Source organism: Pelodiscus sinensis, chromosome 28 (genome assembly GCF_052426305.1).
Source record: "Pelodiscus sinensis isolate ZL-2025 chromosome 28, ASM5242630v1, whole genome shotgun sequence".
NCBI classification, from domain to species: Eukaryota; Metazoa; Chordata; order Testudines; family Trionychidae; genus Pelodiscus; species Pelodiscus sinensis.
In genome coordinates this window covers 6,278,753-6,296,891 of record NC_143079.1, presented here as the reverse complement: position 1 = coordinate 6,296,891, position 18,139 = coordinate 6,278,753, and the positions used below count along the sequence as shown (strand labels likewise).

General features: G+C 57.5%; 1 protein-coding gene and 1 long non-coding RNA gene across 3 annotated transcripts in view; both read right to left on the bottom strand.

Annotated features, from left to right (window-relative positions):
• Positions 1 to 18,139, bottom strand: part of BMP1 (bone morphogenetic protein 1) — a 99,044-nt gene that overhangs the window by 5,191 nt on the left and 75,714 nt on the right. The window contains exons 12-19 of one of the 2 annotated variants that reach the window (XM_075910889.2): positions 17,267 to 17,462; positions 16,355 to 16,480; positions 15,975 to 16,135; positions 15,089 to 15,272; positions 5,964 to 6,089; positions 5,629 to 5,756; positions 3,878 to 4,091; positions 1,953 to 2,203 (exon numbers count right to left, since the gene is read on the bottom strand). In XM_075910889.2, the coding sequence (XP_075767004.1) occupies positions 1,953 to 2,203; positions 3,878 to 4,091; positions 5,629 to 5,756; positions 5,964 to 6,089; positions 15,089 to 15,272; positions 15,975 to 16,135; positions 16,355 to 16,480; positions 17,267 to 17,462 (1,386 nt within the window). The remainder of the gene's footprint in view (positions 1 to 1,952; positions 2,204 to 3,877; positions 4,092 to 5,628; positions 5,757 to 5,963; positions 6,090 to 15,088; positions 15,273 to 15,974; positions 16,136 to 16,354; positions 16,481 to 17,266; positions 17,463 to 18,139) is intronic. The other variant, XM_075910890.2, reaches the window with a different exon arrangement.
• LOC149521325 (uncharacterized) lies at positions 9,514 to 15,081 on the bottom strand. Its single transcript, XR_016348015.1, has 2 exons — positions 11,810 to 15,081; positions 9,514 to 11,341 (listed from the first exon to the last, which is right to left on the bottom strand). It is a non-coding gene; the product is annotated as an uncharacterized LOC149521325 (long non-coding RNA).

Sequence of the window (18,139 nt, the reverse complement as noted above, 5' to 3'; positions counted from 1 at the left end):
CCTGCGCAGGGCTGCCAGACTCCGCTGGTTTCCGTCCACTTCGTCTTTTCCTACCAGTGTTACTAAAATGACACATAAAGCCAGGGCTCCTGCACATTCTAGGTACACCAGCACAGTGAGCAAAACTGCCCGATCCCCACAGATGGGCGTGTAGGGTTGCCAGGTGTCCGGTAATTGCGTCTTCTGCCAGTTACAAAAAAACAGAAAATACCGGTGCACGTAAAATGTCGGGTGTTTTCTGTTTTTCTCGGACGGAAGGCCGGTGGGTACATTTTCCTCCTGCCGCATCTAGCCGGGGGAACAGGGGAATTTAAAGGTGCAGCAACCTTTTTTTCCCCCTCTCGAGTATGGTCTCCCCCTTTTTTTTCCTCACTCAACCAATTTTTGCCCCGCCATGTTCGGGATTTTTTGTGAAGGCATCTGGCAACCCTACTTGGTTGCAACAGTCTTGCGGCCCACTGAGATGAAGGAGGCCAACTCCTGCGGCAAATGCACAGCCTGGGTTGCCCATCGCTGGTGTGCAGACTCCCTGGGGCAAACAAGGGGAACCTTGTTTAATGTTCCCCTTCCCCCAGTGCAGCTCAGTGGGTCGCAGGAAGGGGCTTGTCCGTTGCGACTGAGAGAGGTCAGCAGCAAACCACCACCAGCTCTGAAGCAAGGAGGGGGCAGGGCGAAGGCCTGGGGGGCTGAGAGTCACGGATGAATCTCGGGACACGTCGTGGGATGGGGCAGTTTACACCCCACCGCGGAAGGGGCGTAGCAGCTTAATGTTTATTTATGCACCAGTCTGAACTGGGTTAATTCAGCGGACACGGATGCTGGGTGGACACTGATTTCGGCTTGGCTTACCTCCCCCTTTCCTTTTGGGCCCAACCCCCGCTCCCCCCGGGAGGGTAGGTGTTTCCCCCTCTCCTCCAACGGGCTTGCTGGGCTTTGCATTATAATCGGTTATTCTGTTCTCTATTGGGCCTTACCCTGTGCGCATCCCCCAGTAGCTAATGCTGGGCCAGGCCGTTTTTCAGGGAAGAGTCTATTTGCCAAAAAATGGCATTTTTCAGTCCAACCTCTCCCCAGTGAACAGTGTCATCCAAAAACAAATGGGAAAAAAACCCCCAAAAGTAAAAAATGGTCCATTTTTGACATTTTCAAAACAAACGTTTTCGACTTTTTGTTTAGAAATGTGGCTAGACTGGCTTACATTTAAAAAATAAATGGGTGAAGAAAGACCACCCCCCAAAATGTTGAAAAAAAAACTTGGAAAAAATCCATTTGGGATCAAACAAAACATTTTGTCTCCCGCCTGAATTTTTCGGTTCAGCCACCAAACCGAATGATCAATCATTGCAGGGGGTGAGGAACCTCAGGCTCAGGTGCTGGATCCGGCCCCCGAGGCTCAGGGGTACCCCTTGCATTTGGGAGCCCATGTTGGTGTAACTCATGCACCTAGTGTGGTTCACTGGCCCATGCAGTGGCACCTAGAGCACAGCAACAGTGAAGACCAAGAGACCTCTACAGTAGGGGCTAGGAGGCAGCTGGTGTTTAGCTTGGAGGGTAAAGGCTCCTCTACTAAGGTCCTAGGTTCAAATCCACCTGGTGGGGGTTAGATTGGCACTCCAGCCCCCTGCCACTTCCCTGTGGGGCTGGAGCACACAAAATCTACTAGGGTGGGCCTCCCTAGTGTCTGAAAGCAAGGGTCTCCTTCTTAGTCGGGGGCCACAACCGTGAGGGTTCTCACTTGTGTCATGCTGCTGCCTGATTTTTCTGTGGGTCAGCGGCTCCTGAGCCAAAAAAAATGGTTCTCTGCCCCGGAATTCCTGGCTTGGGGGCTGCTGTTTTGCTCCCAAATGTGGGTGTGCAACATGCACAGAGTTTCACTCGGGTGTGGCCCCGATCTCCCCTCCTTCGGAAGCTGACCGGGGAAGGAAGGAAGAGAGCACAGTTGAGGAGCTTACCCCGGATCCACAGTAGCGCCCCAGGCGTGGCGCGGTCCCGTCATAACCGTCGAAGAGCTCAATGTAGTCGTAACCGCAGTCGGCCTCCTCCTCGATCTCAAAGGTCTGGAAGATGAGCTCCACCCCGTAGCCTTCCTCCGCCACAATCACCCACTCGCAGTCCGAGCCCCCGGGGTAGTTGTTGTCTCCGAACTGGGCGTGCGAGTACAGGTCCTTGGTTTTCACCTCAGCTCGCAGCTGGCCCCCGCACACTGGAGGCAGAGCACACGGGCACGGCCGGGAGGTGAAGGACAAGCAGCTATTGCCAGAGAGCGCCGTCGCCCGCTCCGTGTTCTAACGCCTTCTCTCGGCCACCACCGTGGGCCTCATCCACCTCCAGAGCTCACCCCACGCCCATCCCACCCCACCTGTGTGGCATGGTAGGCGTGGGAGTGAGACTCGGCCTCTGGCCCCTTCCAGCCTTTGGCCTCTCTGCTACGTCGGCAAACGTGGGCGTTTTGTGAATGCTGGACAATAGCCCCAGACCCAGCCAACCCATTTTGCACTGAGCAGCGCTGAGATGGGTGGCCAAAGGGGCCACGCAGAAGCGCCCCATCCCGAGTCCCACCGACTTCCCAAAGAAACTGGGCGGCAGCTTTGCTTGTGTAACCCACACACCTGCTGGGTGCGGGGCCTGTCCCAGGCAGTGGCACGGAGACCACGTACAGAGAGAGAGGACTAATTTGCTCTCCAGCAGCGTTTCTTAAAGTGCGTTCCGAGGAGAGAACAGAATTCAAAATGGCTGCCCTTAAAGGGCAAGCCTCCTTTTTTTTCTTTTTTTTTTTTTGGCTCAACAACTTTTCCCTGGGGGCTTTTTTTTTCCCCTCAGCAAAAAAAGTCTTTGGTGTTTCTTAGTCTTAAAAAGTTTAAGAAACAGTGCTCTACAGTCTTAGCTGAGAGCCAGTTGGCTTCTAGCTTAAGTGGTAGAGCAGGGGCAGGAAACTTAAGGCCTGGGGGCCAGGTGCGGCCCCCAGCTTGCCTGGATCTGGCCCCCGAGACTTGGGGTTCCCCCCCAGCATTGGGAAGCCTGTGCTGGCACTCCAGCCCCACCCCACCGTCCCACTGTGGGGCTGGCGGAAACAATCTACTAGCTTGGGCCTCCCTAGGATCTGCTGTCTGAGGGGAAGGAGGGGAGATGTGGGGAGTGTCGTTCTCTCTCTCAGTCGGGAGCCACGTCAGTGAGTTCTTCTTTTTTAGCTTCTCACTCGTGTGAGGCCCCTGACCCAAAAAGGTTCCCCACCCCCGCAGCAGAGGCTCACGCACCAAGCTCCAGAGGTCCCAGGTAGGGATGTTAAGTTTAGATTAACCGGTTAATCGACTAATCGATGCAATTTGCAATTAGTCATAAGGGCGCCTCGGCCTTTGAACAGCCCCAGGGCTGTTGCTACACTTGAAAGGCGAAAGTGCTGTGGGGCGCACAGGGCCAGCTGGGGACTCAAGCAGCCCCGTGCTGGCCCCATACTCCCCCTCGCACCCCTGTTTCAAAGTGGCAGCTCCGCATGGACCCTGGGATCAGCTGGGGTCAGCTTTGAAGCCCCCCCCCCCCCGCATGACTGCCTCTTTCGGACTAGTCGATAAGCATTGGCTTGTCAACTAGTTGTTCCCATCCCTCGTCCCAGGTTCCAATCCGCCCTCCGGCAGTACACTGGCTCCTCTCCATGTTGCTCCGCTGTCACCTGTTGACCCAAGTTTCTCTGCTCTTCTCCTACCTTGCCCCTCTCCATACATTTAACACAAGGATGGAGTCCCTAAAGCCTCCATGTTCCCAGGGAGATGTGGGGGGAAGGAGGGACATGACAACACCTGGCCTGATTTTGCCACGACCCTCTGGAGGTTTTAGGTACCTGCCACTCACCCAAGCCTCAAGCTGTCAAAAGCCCAGTTACCTGTGGAATAGGTGGCCTGGAAGCCCTTCTTCTGGACGGAGTTATCGGAGAAGAATTTGAGGAACAGCTTGTTGCCGGTGGAGATGACAGGATCTGGTTCCTTAGCCCCACAGAACCTGCCCAGGACTGGGGCCTTGGCATCTTTCCCATTGTAAACCTCCAGGTGGTCGTAAGTGCATTCCTGATGGCCTTCTACATCCAGCTCCGTGAAGGTCTGGGAAGAGGGGAGGAGATGGAAGGACACTTACAATGACAGTAGGTGGCAAAGCCCAGAAGTCTGGCTCTCAAGGTACTATGGTGATGGGGGACCATTACGCTCTGCTCTGCATGGATTAGACCTCAGTTGGAGTCTTGTGTCCAGTTCTGGGAGCCACGTTTCTGGAAGAGGTGGGGAAATTGGAGAGGGTCCAGAGAAGAGCAATAAAAATGATTAACGGTCTAGAACAGTGGCGAGGAGTCCTGTGGCACCTTATAGACTAACTGAAATGTTGGAGCATGAGCTTTCGTGGGCAAAGACCCACTTCGTCAGATGCATGTAGTGGAAATTTCCAGAGGCAGGTATAAATATGCAGGCCAGAATCAGGCTGGAGATGAAGAGGTGGATCCAATCAGGGAGGATGAGGCCCACTTCTAGCAGCTGATCTGGAGGTGTGAATTCCAAGAGAGGAGAAGCTGCTTTTGTAGTTAGCGAGCCATTCACAGTCTTTGTCTAGAACAGTGTTTCTCAATCTTTTTTTTTTATAAAGCACCCCTTTTTAAAAAAAAGTTATAAATACCCCCAATACCTACAGGTTTCAGACACACCATTTTTTTCCCTACTGTTGCAACACATTTGTTTAAACAACTTAACTGTAGTCAGGCGGGCGATGACATTTTTGGGTGTAAAAAGTACAAAAGTAATAAAACGCTGTAAAACAAAAATCCAGTTTTCTCCAAATTTCAGTTGTGTTGATGTACTCCCCAGACCTCTCTCGAGTACCCCAAGGGTACTCGTATCACTGGCTGAGAAACACTGGTCTAGAAAACATGAGCTAGAAGGGAAGACTGAAAGAATTGGGCTTGTTTAGTTTAGAAAAGAGAAAACAGAGAGGGGACGTGCTAGCAGTTTTCAAGTATCTAAAAGGGTGTTACAAGAAGGAGGGAGAAAAATTGTTCCCCTTGGCCTCTAAGGATAGAACAAGCAAGGAGCTTAAATTGCAGAAGCAAGAAGCAATGGGCTAAAATTGCAGCAAGGGAGGTTTAGGTTGGACATTAGGAAAAACTTCCTGCCTGTCAGGGTGGTGAAGCACCGGAATAAATTGCCTACGGGGGTTGTGGAATCTCCATCACTGGAGATATTCAAGAGCAGGTTAGACAGACAGACCTCTCGAGGACCCTCCCAGTTCTAGTGTTCTGTGACTCTATGATTCCAAGTCATGTCTCTGGCCGTTCTATGAGGAGCCACGTTCGTCCGACTGCAGCTGGAAGGCTCTGTGCAGAGGTGTCTGCAATCTACTCCCTCCCCTTTGCCCGCTCGCCGAGGAACAGGAACAAGAAATGCCCCGTGGGGATGTTACTACCTAACTGTTCCCTTCCTCCGCCACGTGCCACGGCTCCATCGGCCATCCATGGACGGTGGCCACAGGTGGAGAGAGGACAATGGGCTACGTGGATCAGTGGTCTGAGGTGGACTGTTTACTTCATATGAGGACCGGGAGGGTCGGTCATTATATTGTGTTTTTCTGTTGCTGACCCCTTGCCCTATACGTTACCAGTTTGACGCGGTGCCCAGGCGTGGTGGTGATCGCCCATGTGCATTCTTTCTTGCTCGGGTATTTATCGGGCCAGTTAGGGCTGGTGATGGTCCCCGTGATGGACGTCACCTTGTGATCACAGCCGGCTGCAGGAAGAGGATCCCAAAGGAGGAGTCAGTCGGGGGCTCATTTCTCCCCCCTCCTTTCCCCAAACTCACTCACCCGCCCCTCCCAAAGGCTTATCCCAGAGGAAGAGCTGAGGAAAGCAAAGAATCGGGCAGCGAGCCTTTCAGAGCAACGAGCAGCCCAGCCAGACGGTCGGACCTTCCCTGCCATCCGGGGGACCCGCCTACCTTCCTTGCAGTCGTGCTTGTTGTCGTGCAGCACGAAGCCGCTGCGGCACTGGCACTGGTAGCTGCCGAAGGTGTTCAGGCAGTCGTGCTGGCAACCCCCGTTATCCTTGGAGCATTCGTCTTTGTCTAAGGGGAGAAGAAGCAGGCCTCGGGTTAGCTGGGCCCGACACTGCTCCCTGCCGGGGCAACGGCCAACCCTTCTCGACAGGGCGAAAGCTGGGTCAGAAAGAGGCAGGCTCCCCCTCGGGGCTCGCTCGTAAGGCGGCACAGACCCCCACGGAACGACCGCGAGGGAAGCGCAGCCGACGGAACCGGAGTCCCCGGCATCGCCTGCTCGAGCGCCAGTGTCTTCCAAGGAGACACGCTGTGCCGGGGAAGTGCTGAAATCACTCCCTCTCTCTTCCCCGCCTCTGGGGGCTCGGCTGCTGGAAGTCCCAGGCCCTGGCCTCGAAAGGTTTAGCTGTCAGAGAAGGAATCTCTCAGACAAGCCAGTTCGTCGGCCACCAGAGCGATGGGCCTGCTCTCACGGCCACCAGCGACGGACGCACAAGAGTGCAAGCGAGAGGAGACTCAAACTCCGTGTCTGTAAAGCGTGCCCAGTGCTCGCTCCCTAGGGACCTCCGTTCAGTATGCGAGGGACACAACCATTACCTGCTTACGGTATCGACGGGTCGGCCGAAAAACACACACAAGGACAACCAAAGATGCAAGGAAGACCAGGGCACGGAGTCCCTCTTTACTCATCAACAGGAAATGTCACAGACACAATAAAAAAGGGGAAATAAAGGTCGGCCGGACAACGCCAAACCAGAGAAGTCTAAAAACAATGGCGAATTAAAAAAACATAATAAGGCCGGCAACCAGTTCTGTCAAGCAAGGGATTTGGGGCTTGGGCCGCCCTCGGGGTGAGGTGCCGAGCTAGGACAGGATGGGAGGACATTGGCTCCCTGGTCCCTGGATCCTTTGGAGGGGCAGAGGGGTTCCTGAGGGGCCGACCGGAGGATGGGCCTTGTTCCTTTCGGGGCTCGTAGTCTTTTCTGCAGGCGGAATTTCAAGCCGGGGGGGCGAGATTTTGGGGGCGGCAGCAGCGGCTGCTTCGTCTCTGGAACGACAGAGAGAGGGAGAGAGAAAGAGAGAGAGAAAATGAACGCCAACCCGGGCCGCGGTGTCAGGAAGGGCAGCTGGACCCCCTGGACTGGGAGCCAAGCCAAGGGCTGAGGGCAGGGGAAGGGGGCGGGCGGCATGCAGAGAGCCGGGGCCGTACTCAGCAAGCCGAACGGGAGGGGAAGCGCAGACACAGCGACTGCTGCAGAACTACAGGAGAGGCGCAGCACAAAGGGAAAGTCGTAAGAACCCCACAAACCCCCTGAAACACCCGCCACCCTCCCCAAGGCTTCTGAAAGCAAACTTCCCTTCCCAGGGGCGGCTGGGCCGGGAGGGTCTGACGCAGCCCTCGGAGGGAGTGTTCAAGGTGGACGGGGAACCTCTTGTCCCATGTTATCCTGGCCTTGCTGGCTCCAGGTCGGCACAGGGGACAATGCAAGGGGGCAGAGACAGGCTGGCAGACTCCAGCCAGGTCTGAGACAAGGGAGTATTGGGAGCCAATTGGACCTTTCAAGCTAACGGTCAAATAAAGTCTTTGCTAGGCTTGGCCTGCTAAAAGCCAATTCCACATCATCCCGGGGAGGCAGCTCTCGGCACAGATCCCAGAGGGCGGGAGAGCGGCCCACGGTGTGCAGCGTGTGAATTTGGGGGAGTTCTGGGAGACCACACTTGAGGGATCACAGTGCGCACTCTGGTGTGTGGAGGAGATCGGAGGAGGCAAAGTCCTCCCACGTGCCCACTTACCTCCACTCCGCTGCACCCTGGCTCAACCGTTACGGGAAGGACTTGCCCCGGCACACGGCAGAACCGCCCTGAAACGCGGGGTCCTCTCAAGGCGGTGGAGGATGGGTAGGGTTCCCAGGGCTTCCAGCTGGGAAGGTTAGATGATCTTTACGGGCAATTTCTTTGGCTGGGGGGGCAGGTCAAGAGGCAGCGGGGTGATGCAGATATGGCATGGGACTGGCAGCCAGGAGACTCGGATTCTATTTGCCAGCTCTGCTACTGACCTGTTAGTGTGACCCTGGGCAAGTCACTTCTCCTCTCTTGGCTGGTTTCCTCTCCCTCCCTTTGTCAGCTGTGTCTGGGTGAAGAGCTTTGTGCGGGGACGCTTGCGCACGATGTGTTTGTGCGGCCCTGATCTCAGCTGTGGCCTCGAGGTGCCAGCGTAACCCAAATAACAATAATCCCAGAATCATAGAAGAGTGGGGCTAGCCTCAGGAATCATCAAGTCCAGCCCCTGCTCAGGCAGAACCAACCCCAACTCAATCATCATCCCAGCCAGGGCTTTGTCAAACTGGGACTTAAAAAACCTCCAGGGGATGGAGATTCCACCCCCTGGAGATTCCACCCCTCCCTAGGAAAAGAGGTTTTCTTAGTATCCAACCTAAGCCTTGCCCCCTACAACTTGAGCCCATTGCTCCTCCTTGTTCTGCCACCACTGAGAACAGCCTCTCTCTGTCCTCTTCGGAACCCCCTTCAGGGAGTTGAAGGCTGCTCTCAGATCCCCCCTTGCTCTTCGCTTCTGGAGACTAACTAAGCCCAAATCCCTCAGCCTCTCCTCATAGGTCATGTGCTTCAGCCCTCTAATAACAGGACAGTTAAGCCTACACCTATGGCGCTCTCCACTCGGCAGATCCTGACTCCAGGGACAGACAAGTCAGCCCCAGCAGGAAGCTCGCGAGTGCAAGCCCCCAGGGGCAGCGAGCCCTGTACAGCACCAAGCACACCGTCAGGTGCTTGCCAAGCAGGAGTGACTGGTCTGCGAGGAGCGGCCATTTCAAACCCTGTGGGATGCAGGAACCTGACAGTGCTTCCACACGTTTCATGGAGTTACGGCCGAACTCAGGAAAGGCCGGCTGGGCTTGTGGCTGAGGCCTCATGCAATCGGGGCTCACCATCCAGACTCTCCATGTGGCCAGTCACTTCCGTGCCTCATCGGTAGGACAAGGGTGTAATCTAGCTCACAGAGCTGGCAGGGACCTGGAGGGTCATCAAGTGCAATCCCCTGCTCTCCCGGCAGGACCGGGTACCATCCCTGACAGATTTGCCCCACATCCCTAAATGGCCCCCTTGAGGCTTGAAGTCACAACCCTGGGTTTAGCAGGCCAACGCTCAAACCACTGAGCTATCCCTCCCCCAGTCTGTCTATTTAGATTGTCAACTCCACAGGGCCGGGCCAAGTCCCTTACTCGGGGCCTGAGCGCCTGATCACAGTGAGAGCCAGTGGGCGTGCTCCTAGGACTCTGCGACCAGCCAGGCATCTTCAGGACCCTCTTTCATAGACATGCCCATGGGGCTCTGTGTAGCACGGTGCATGGGCCTGGAGCCCCGATGAGCCTGGCTGTGGCTAAGAATGGGGAGACGTGCAGTAACAAGCCCCGTGTGCAACCTCCCCCCTTGTTCTAATCAGCCACTGCTGCATGTGACCAGAGCTTTTCATGGTGTGTGTGTGTGTGTGTGTGTGTGTGTGTGTGTGTGCATGTGACCAGAGCTTTTCATGGTGTGTGTGTGTGTGTGCATGTGACCAGAGCTTTTCATGGTGTGTGTGTGTGTGTGCATGTGACCAGAGCTTTTCATGGTGTGTGTGTGTGTGTGTGTGTGTGTGTGCGCATGTGACCAGAGCTTTTCATGGTGTGTGTGTGTGTGTGTGTGTGTGTGTGTAACACCTAACTCGGCCATGAGCAGGATATGGCCCGGGGGCTGGCTGTTTTTATTTATATGCTACTGTCTGTGCCACCCAACTTCCCGCCGGCGGCTCAGGCCGCAGAATCCTATTTAAACAGCTCACGGTCGCGGCGCTACCCCGGCAGAGGCGGGAGCTGCGAGCCCTTTAAATAGCCAGAGCAACCCTGGGAGCTGCGAGCCCTCTGTTGTGTTTTTCATTCAAATCCTCCAGTCCCAGACAACTCTAGGGAGTGGCCAGTCCCCAGCCCCGCCCCTTCTGTCCCAGCCCCGCCCCTTCCGCCCAGACCCCGCCTCTTCTGGGGGGGTGGAGCCAACCCATGACCATGTATCAAAATTCATTAAGTGGCCTCCCCGGTGAAAATTATTAGCTGGCCCTGGCCTAACCGGACAGGCAGCAAACAGAGCAGAAGGGGAGCGTTTCAGTCGAGGCTGGGGTGTTGCCGTGTAATAAAGCCCCACCAGGAAGGACTCTTGGGATAGGGAGACAAAGAGAATTTGCATAGGAAAGGAGCTGTCTTTAGCAACCGTTTATTCTAGCAACTCGTTCACTGAAAAGAATGCGTTATAGCGATACCGGCTGACACGTATCCCGCCGGTTCCCAAAGCATCTGCCACATTGCAGGCCTGAGGCTGCTTTCCACCTGCACCACACATGCCCACTGCAATCAAGCAATGCAGGACTGGGCCGGACAGCCCCGTGGGCATGGCCCTGACTCCCGAAAGCTCCCCGTTGGCCAAAGCACGCGCTGCCTTCACCGAGACGCGAGCGCCGCAGCGCGAAGTGTGCACTGCGGTGCTTTCCGGGAGCAGGCCCCCCTGGAGTGGGGATGGAATGCAGCCACTGCTGGGGTGGAGGGCAACTGCCCGGCAGATAACACTGCCCAGTTGGAAGGAAGGGCCAGAAAGAGACCGAAGAGGGACCGGACTTGCTGTCTGAATCACACACACATACAGCTGGGACGCAATGTGCCGGTGTGGAAGGGACATTACCAGGGGAGCTTACCTGAGTGCTGATACGGGTAGATCCAGCAGAAATGGGTCCTTAAGCGTGGTTAGACACCACCAAGAATCGGCAGCTCCTGCTAAGGAACAGGGCATTCCGGCCAACGTCTTGGTGGACACGGTGCACAGCTGCGGTTCCACCCCATCTCGGTCTCTTTCTGATCTTGTTCACTGGGCTCACAGCCCCCCACCTTAACCTGTGGTGTTAGCTCCGTTCTCAGCCAGCGCTCTCTCAGCAGCCCCCGATTATCCCCTACGGAGCCCCGGAGACGAGGAACGTGACTCAGACACGAAGGCAGGAGGGTTCCTCCCCATGCAACAGGACAACAGGGAGATGGTTTTGCTTCCTGCCTGAGCCTGGAGTACAAATGGCCCAAGGACTCCAGAGATGACCCCGGGAACAGGAAGGCATTGAGAGAGGAAGCCAGCCAAGGGAACGTCGGAGAGATGCCCATGATTGGCCCTGCCTGGTGCTGGGCTGCAACAAGAGAATACTCTGGGGGTAAAGAAGGGTGATGGGCCAGAGGGAGACTCCAGTTCTGTTTGTGTCCTCCAGCTCTACCTTGCTGCTGGGAACCGGCCATGACCTGCGTGAGAAGACAGAAGGGATATTTTTAAGGCCTCGTTAGCAGTGGGCACCCTGGGAATTCTCAGCCTGAGGTTCCCGCGAGCAGCGCTGGGACAGACTGGGGGCCCCCGAGAAGTCGCCCACGGTTACCCGGGGCCACACAATGCAAGCCAGGGTGTGTCGAGAACTGTTCTGGGGGTGGCTCGGCAGTTATTCAGGAAGCCTTTGGGGAAGGACTGCGTGTCCACAACGGGGCCAGGAACACACACGGCACGTCAGCAGGCCGAGGAAGACCCAAGTCGGGGCCTGATCCTGCAGCTCCGAGCCACCCAAGCGGTGCCGCTAGAACCAACGGGCGCCACCCTGTCCCTACTGAAGTCAGTGACAAAATTTTTGTGGTGGCTTCAGCGGATTTCACCCATCTAGGTGAGTGAAGTCCCCAGAGCAGGCTCTAAAGCTAGGAAGCTGAGGAGAATCGGAGACTTACCCGGACGCCTCGGCAATGTAGCTGGCTGCGTATCAATGGTGGTTCTTTGGTGGCTGGTGGCGATTCTTGCCGCCTGGGCCTGGCTGGGTTTTCACGCCTCGTTTTCATTGACAGAAATAAAGCCAATGCATGGTCCGCGAGGCCGGCCTATTGGCTCGCTGGCCATTCCAGCCGCCGCAGGCCTCGATCAACAAGCAATGCGATGGTGCTGGAGAAGCTGCCGGAGCCCTGTTGGGTGGGTTCTTGGGAACGTCTCCGGTGGCTGCATGGGCGTGGGGCAGGGCGCCCACGGAGCCATAGGAAATTCGCTGAGCGTTGAGGGCAAAACGGCTCAGGCAGAAGGCCTGAGAGGGCCAGGACCCTGAGGAATCCACTGGAGCCTCAAGGAATTTGATATCACTGCTCTACTTTCTTTGGCCTATACTCGGGAATGCCCTACGGCATAGGCTTAAACCCGTTCCTCTGCAGAATAGCATGTGCTTCCCCTTCACACGGGTCCTTCCATCGCCTGCCCTTCCCTGGGATTTCAGCGCCTGCTTAGAGCTAACCATGTTCCTACACATGCATGAAAAGCATGAGATGCGTCGCAGCAGTAACGTCATTAAGGAACCTCAGGACCAAACCTGGCCAGCCCTAAAACCCCACCCCAAACCCAAATGCTTCGGGGTCCCGGAGCCAGCCTCTCAGCTGGGCTCCTGCAAAGCGACGCTGTTCTCCATCGGCTGGAAGAGATCGCCCGCGAGGGCGGCGGATAAAGAGTCTTCCACAAGCTAACGCTGATCTGAGGCTTCGGAGGGGGGAAGAAGAGAAAGACACAGACCACACGGGAAATAAGCAGGTAATGGTTTTCAGTGACCTGTCCCCACATTCCTTGTCCGGTTCAAAGGACGGAGACCCAAGCTAGACGTATCAGAGACTTCACCTCCACCGCAGCATTAAGGGACAAATCCTGCCGAGACTTAACCCCCCCGCAATGCCTAGATTTAGACCCAAGGCAGTCCCACTGCTGCATTAGGTATAAGCCGGGGATGCAGATGACCCTGCATAGGCAAGACACCAGGACAGGTCAATATCTCCCTGCTGCTACCAGCCTAGGGAAGGAGGGGGAGGTTTGAGCACATCCCGGCCGGAGGAGGAAGGGAGGGGCCCCCTCGAGCAGAGACGGCGCGCCCCAGCGCGGCAGGAAGAGGGACACGCAGCCACGGCACCGAGCAGACAGTGGCATTGTCAAAGCAGAGCCAAGACGCGCGGCGGGGGGGCAGGCAAAGCGGAGGAGGCGACACCCGTGGCCAAGCTGGGACAGCTCAGGAAGCTGTTATGCCACAAGAATGCCAGAGAATGCAGTGCCCTGGGGAGGGAAGGGCAGCGCCAAGGGCAGGCGGGGCCAGGGCACCTCATGGCTTGCCCTGGAGCTGTCCCTTTGCATGGAGGCCAACGAATCCGACCCCTTGGGGCGGGGCCGGTCTTCCTGTTCTGTGCCTGTACAGCGCCTGGCCCAACGGGGCGCCGGGCACTCCTGCAATTCTAGGGCAGTCCTAAGGTATCTGGGGCCTGTTCCTCAGAGGCGCCGAGCGCCAGCACGCCGGACCTCTGGGGGCTCGGCGCCTTTTAAAGCCAGGCAGGCAGCGCCGCCGGCCTAAGCAGCCGTATGCTGGTGGTTCGATGCCTAAACGCTGCCATTTGCGCAGGCAGTTTTGCACCGCTAATGGGCTGCAGGCTTAGAGGCTGCTCTTGAGACTCAGCCTCGCACGTGGGCGCGTCTGTGCACGGACCTGGAGCGTGGCAAGCCGACACTGCCCGCAGCAGCGTCACAGAGCCCTAGGGGGATGTTTGGGCCCGGTCGCAGGGGCCCCGGGGCCCCGTAGCGCCCGGCAGGGGGTGGAGTCCCTCCTGTGCGGGCCACGCACTCAGTCTGTGTATAGACAAGCCCTACTTGCATCAGGTCCCCCAAAAGCGGGGATCAGACAACGCCTGGCCTTCCGGCACTGGAGGAAGAGTCAGAGGGGCAATTTGTCTAACCAACGAAGGCCCACAGGCGTGAGGCCGTGTTGGCTGCACGTATCCCTCGCTTAGGGCTTGTCATCCCGACTGCAGCGCGGCTACAGTCACACACAGGGATCGAGAGGAGCTGGGCCCATGCTGCAGACAGACCCCCCGGGAATGGTGCTGCTTTCTGTGTCTGCCGAACTCGGCCTGGAGGCACCCCTGGGGCTGCCTCTGACCATCCCCTGGGGCTGCCTCTGACCATCCCCTGGGGCTGCCTCTGACCATCCCCTGGGGGGGCCTCTGACCATCCCTGGCTGTATCTGACCCACATGAGGCTGGATTCCGCTGCCCTCCCTTCTGGTGAGTCCTGCCCTTGTGCTACTGGCTGCCACAGGACACGGGGCGCAAGCAAGGGGGGCAGAGTCGGGGCCAGAGCGAGCAGCGAGACCCAGATCCTCCAAGTTAGTCCTGCTCCGAGCTCCCTGCGCTTTCACCAGAACGGCAGCACCTGAGGGTCTGGGCCTAAGCCCCATCTCCGTGACGTTGGAGCAGGTTCACTTCAGCATCTTCTGGATTTACACCTATACCAGGGGGCCGACTGCAGACCGTGCCCGGAACGTGCCCCATAGTGCACAGCGGCACCAGAGGAACAAACTCCGGCCCTACAACTGACAGGTCTCCCTCCGCCCTTCTTTTCCTGTTATAAATTCTGGGTTCCTGCTTTCCCTCCCCAGCTCATCCAAGGAAGTGGGTTTTGCCCAGGAAAGCTCATGCTACTCTCTCTACATTTTGTTAGTCTCTAAGGTGCCACAGGACTACTCGTTGCGTTTATCGCTACAGACTCACGCGGCGACCCCTCTGAGACGCTAGCAGGACAGAGATTTTTGCCTATTCAATGGAGAGTTTTGTAAATGGCTTTAGTAGCGGGTTTGGGTTTTTTTTTTAATTTCCTTAAGCAGGGGCCTTTTGAGAGTCTGGCTGGGATTTTGGTCTAAATCTCCAGCTGGTGTGAATCAGTGCAGCACCGAAGCTGGTTCACACCAGCTGAGAATGCGGCTGGGAAGAGCGGAAGAAACTCCAAGGGGTCCCCCCCGGCAGAAACTCCAAGGGGTTTCCCCCCCCAACACAGCTGCAGATGGGAAGGTGTCTGCAGAGAACTTCCCGGAGGCTGCACAGCGCCCTCCGGTGGGCAGGGCTGGGGACTGCACCCTCTCGGCATCGGGAAGTGTTTGGAAGTGGTTAGCAGTGGGGTGCGGGGCAAAGGACGCCCATGCTGCCGGCGGGAGGGTCTACCTGAGAAGAAATGGGCTTTGAAGCCCTTCTTGGAGACGGTGTTGTCGGACTTGAACTCGATCCTCATGTTGTTGTACTGGGAAGTGATGACTTCCGGCTTCTCCGCGCCGCAGAACTTGCCGTGCAGCTTGGAGTCGGCCGACAGCCCACTGCGCACCTCCACAAAGTCGTACTTGCACACCTGCTGGGGGACAGGAGGAGGAGCCCGGCTGAGACGGGGTGAGGAGAGGCGGCCGGCTCTCGGGGCCTAGAGCCCAGAGCGTGTCTCCGCTGCTCCTACCCGCCAGTGTAAACGTGCTGCAGAAAGTGTCTGGCCGCGGGGAGGGGTCACGATTTACAGCGGCGTGCACGTGCCCACGTGAGATTTGCACCAATGCATCTGCACTAGTTAGACGGTGGTGCCTGGGAGCTGACACTAGGCAAATTCAAGCTGGAAATAGGGTGTACGTTTCCCACAGCGAGGCTAACTTTAACACCGAGATGGGCTGTGTTTCTAAAAGATTTGCTCTGGTTCACAATCACAATTCACAATCACACAATCACAATCACAATCACACAATCACAATCACAATCTGGGAATTGACTTCAGGGAAGGTCTCTGGCCAGACGAGTCGATCGCCAAGGTCCCTTCTGACCGCGGTGTCTATGAATCTCGTGCGACAAACACCCTGGTGCAGAAAGTCCCTCATTTCCTCAGACAGCCCCTGCTACCTGGGCTTTGACCCACGGCGCTCCCAGGCTGTCAGAAACCAACATCGGGCCTCCCTCTGCAGCCAGGCCTCCCCGCCAGTCCAGACCGCGCCCGCAGGGGCTGGCGACTCTGTGGGGACCCGCAGCAAAGCGGGCGGGGGCGAGGCGTGAACGCGGGAGGCGCCGTGGGACTCACGTCATTCCCCTCGGTCTCGAAGAATTCGAACTGCAGGGAGATGCGGTACTGGGAGGGCGCCACCAGATGCCAGACGCAGTCCTTGTTCGGGGGGTATTCCTTGGGCCAGCCCGGGCTGGTGATGGAGCCGTTGAGTCTGGTGAGGAGGCCTCCGCAGGCGGCTGCAGGGGGTCAAGCACAGGGAGCATTGCCCACGCTTCCCTCAACACCCCGCTCCCCGAGGCCGGGCTGTGGGAGACTTCGACTGTCCTAGAGCATGCCGGGGGGGGGGGGGGGGGCTGGGTGCTGGAGCAACGGGGGGCAAGGTGAGCAGGGGGAAAAGGAGTCACAGCTTTGGAGCCCTCAGCAGGTTAGGAAGCCCCCCCCCCGGAGATACTGACCTTCACAGCGGCGCTTGTCCAAAGCCAGTTCATAGCCGGGGTCGCAGGCGCACCGGTAGCTGCCCAGGGTGTTGACGCAGCGCTGTTCACACCCGCCGTTGTTGGCCTGTGAGCACTCGTCTACCTCTGTCAGGGGACAAAAGCAGAGAAAGGCCCTGGTTTGGGGGAGCACGAATGTTGTGGGGGCAGGCCAGCCCCCGGCTCCCCCGAAGGGGTGGGGCCTGTGGCAGAAGGGGCGGGACTGAGGGCTGCAGAGAGAAACCACGAGAGCGAGGGAGTGTGAAAGAGAGACACTGTGTGTGTGAGAGAGAGACTTGGTGACACAGATGGAGTGTGTGTGTGACCATGACTGGGTGCGGGGTGCAGAGCGTGTGTGGTGCAGACTCGGGGTGTGTGTGACAGCGACACAGTGTGTGTGTGTCTCTGCACTCTTCTGAGTCACTGACCATCCGTGCTAGAGACTGGAGCAGCTCCGCTGTGGGTCTCCCGCCCCCTGCTCTGCAGAGATGGGGTACAGGGGCAGGGGGACACCCTGACTTCAGCGCTCCCTGCTCCCCTCCACGCCCCTGCTCAGCTCACAGGAGAATCTGGGAGCAGCCAGGCTCAGGACGGAGCAAGGCATGTGGGGGGGAGGCTGAACACACGCTGCAGGCTGTAAATATGCACGCTCTGCTAATCAGCTGCGTCTCGGTGCTGGCCAGCAGGGGGCGCAGTGCCACTCCGGGAGGCCCCCTGGAGGACAGGAACGCAGCAGGGCTGGGGACTGCAGGAGCACAGGGAGAAAGCCTGGGGAGAAGTGGCTCAGCTTGTCCCTGCCCCGCTACGCGGCCCTGAACGCAGCCCTTGCACCAAGAGGCTCACGTCAGCTCCAGGCGAGGCTGGCGGGGGAGAGGCCGAAGGAGGCTCCGGTACCTTTGAAGAAGTTGACGGCGAAGCCAGCCTTGTTGATGGAGCCGTCCGAGACAAACTTCATCCACAGCTTGTTGGACGTGCTCTTGATGTCGTCGGGCTTGTCATAGCCGCAGTACCGGCCGATCAGGCTGCTCGACTCGGTGCTGCCGTCCCGGATCTCCAGGTAGTCGTAGGCACAGCTGTCGTGCCGCTCGATCTGGGATGGGGGGGGGGGCAGGCAAGACAGCAGGTCACCCGAAGTCTCCCGAGGATCCATCAGCTGCCCAGCGGCCAGATGGCAACTTAGCCTGCTGAGGTTAACTCCCCAGCCCAGGAGCAGTGGCCCAAACCGTTGTGGTTTCACTTGGCACTAGCGCTCCTGTCAGCTAATAATCCCAACGCAATTAAACAGGCAGGGGCGGGACCACAGCCCCCACTGTAAAATTTGGGAAACTGAGGCATGGAACCTGGAAGGGACTTGCCCAAGGTCACCCTGCAGGTCAGTGGCAGAGCATGGAGTGGGACCCAGGGAGCTGCCCTGAAGGAGATGCATTGCACGTTCAGTGCAAGTGTGAGCAGTCGAACACCCTAGGACACAGACATGCCTGAGAGGGGCAAACCGTGTGTATGAGCAGGGATTATGCTACAGACAGAAGTTGGGGATGCAGGGTCTGAGTTTACTTTCACTTGAACCACGTTTCTCGTGGTGCGAGCCACGGCCTCCAGCAGTGATGCCAGCTTTACCCCCCCGCGAAAGCACAGGCAAGCCCATAATGGGCACGTAAAGAGCCTGGAGGGGCATGTCTGAGCTGCACACAAGGAGTCACTGCCGTACGCATAACACGGGGGCTTGCTCGAAAGCACGCAGAAGACACGGCTGCAGGGCTAGCAGCT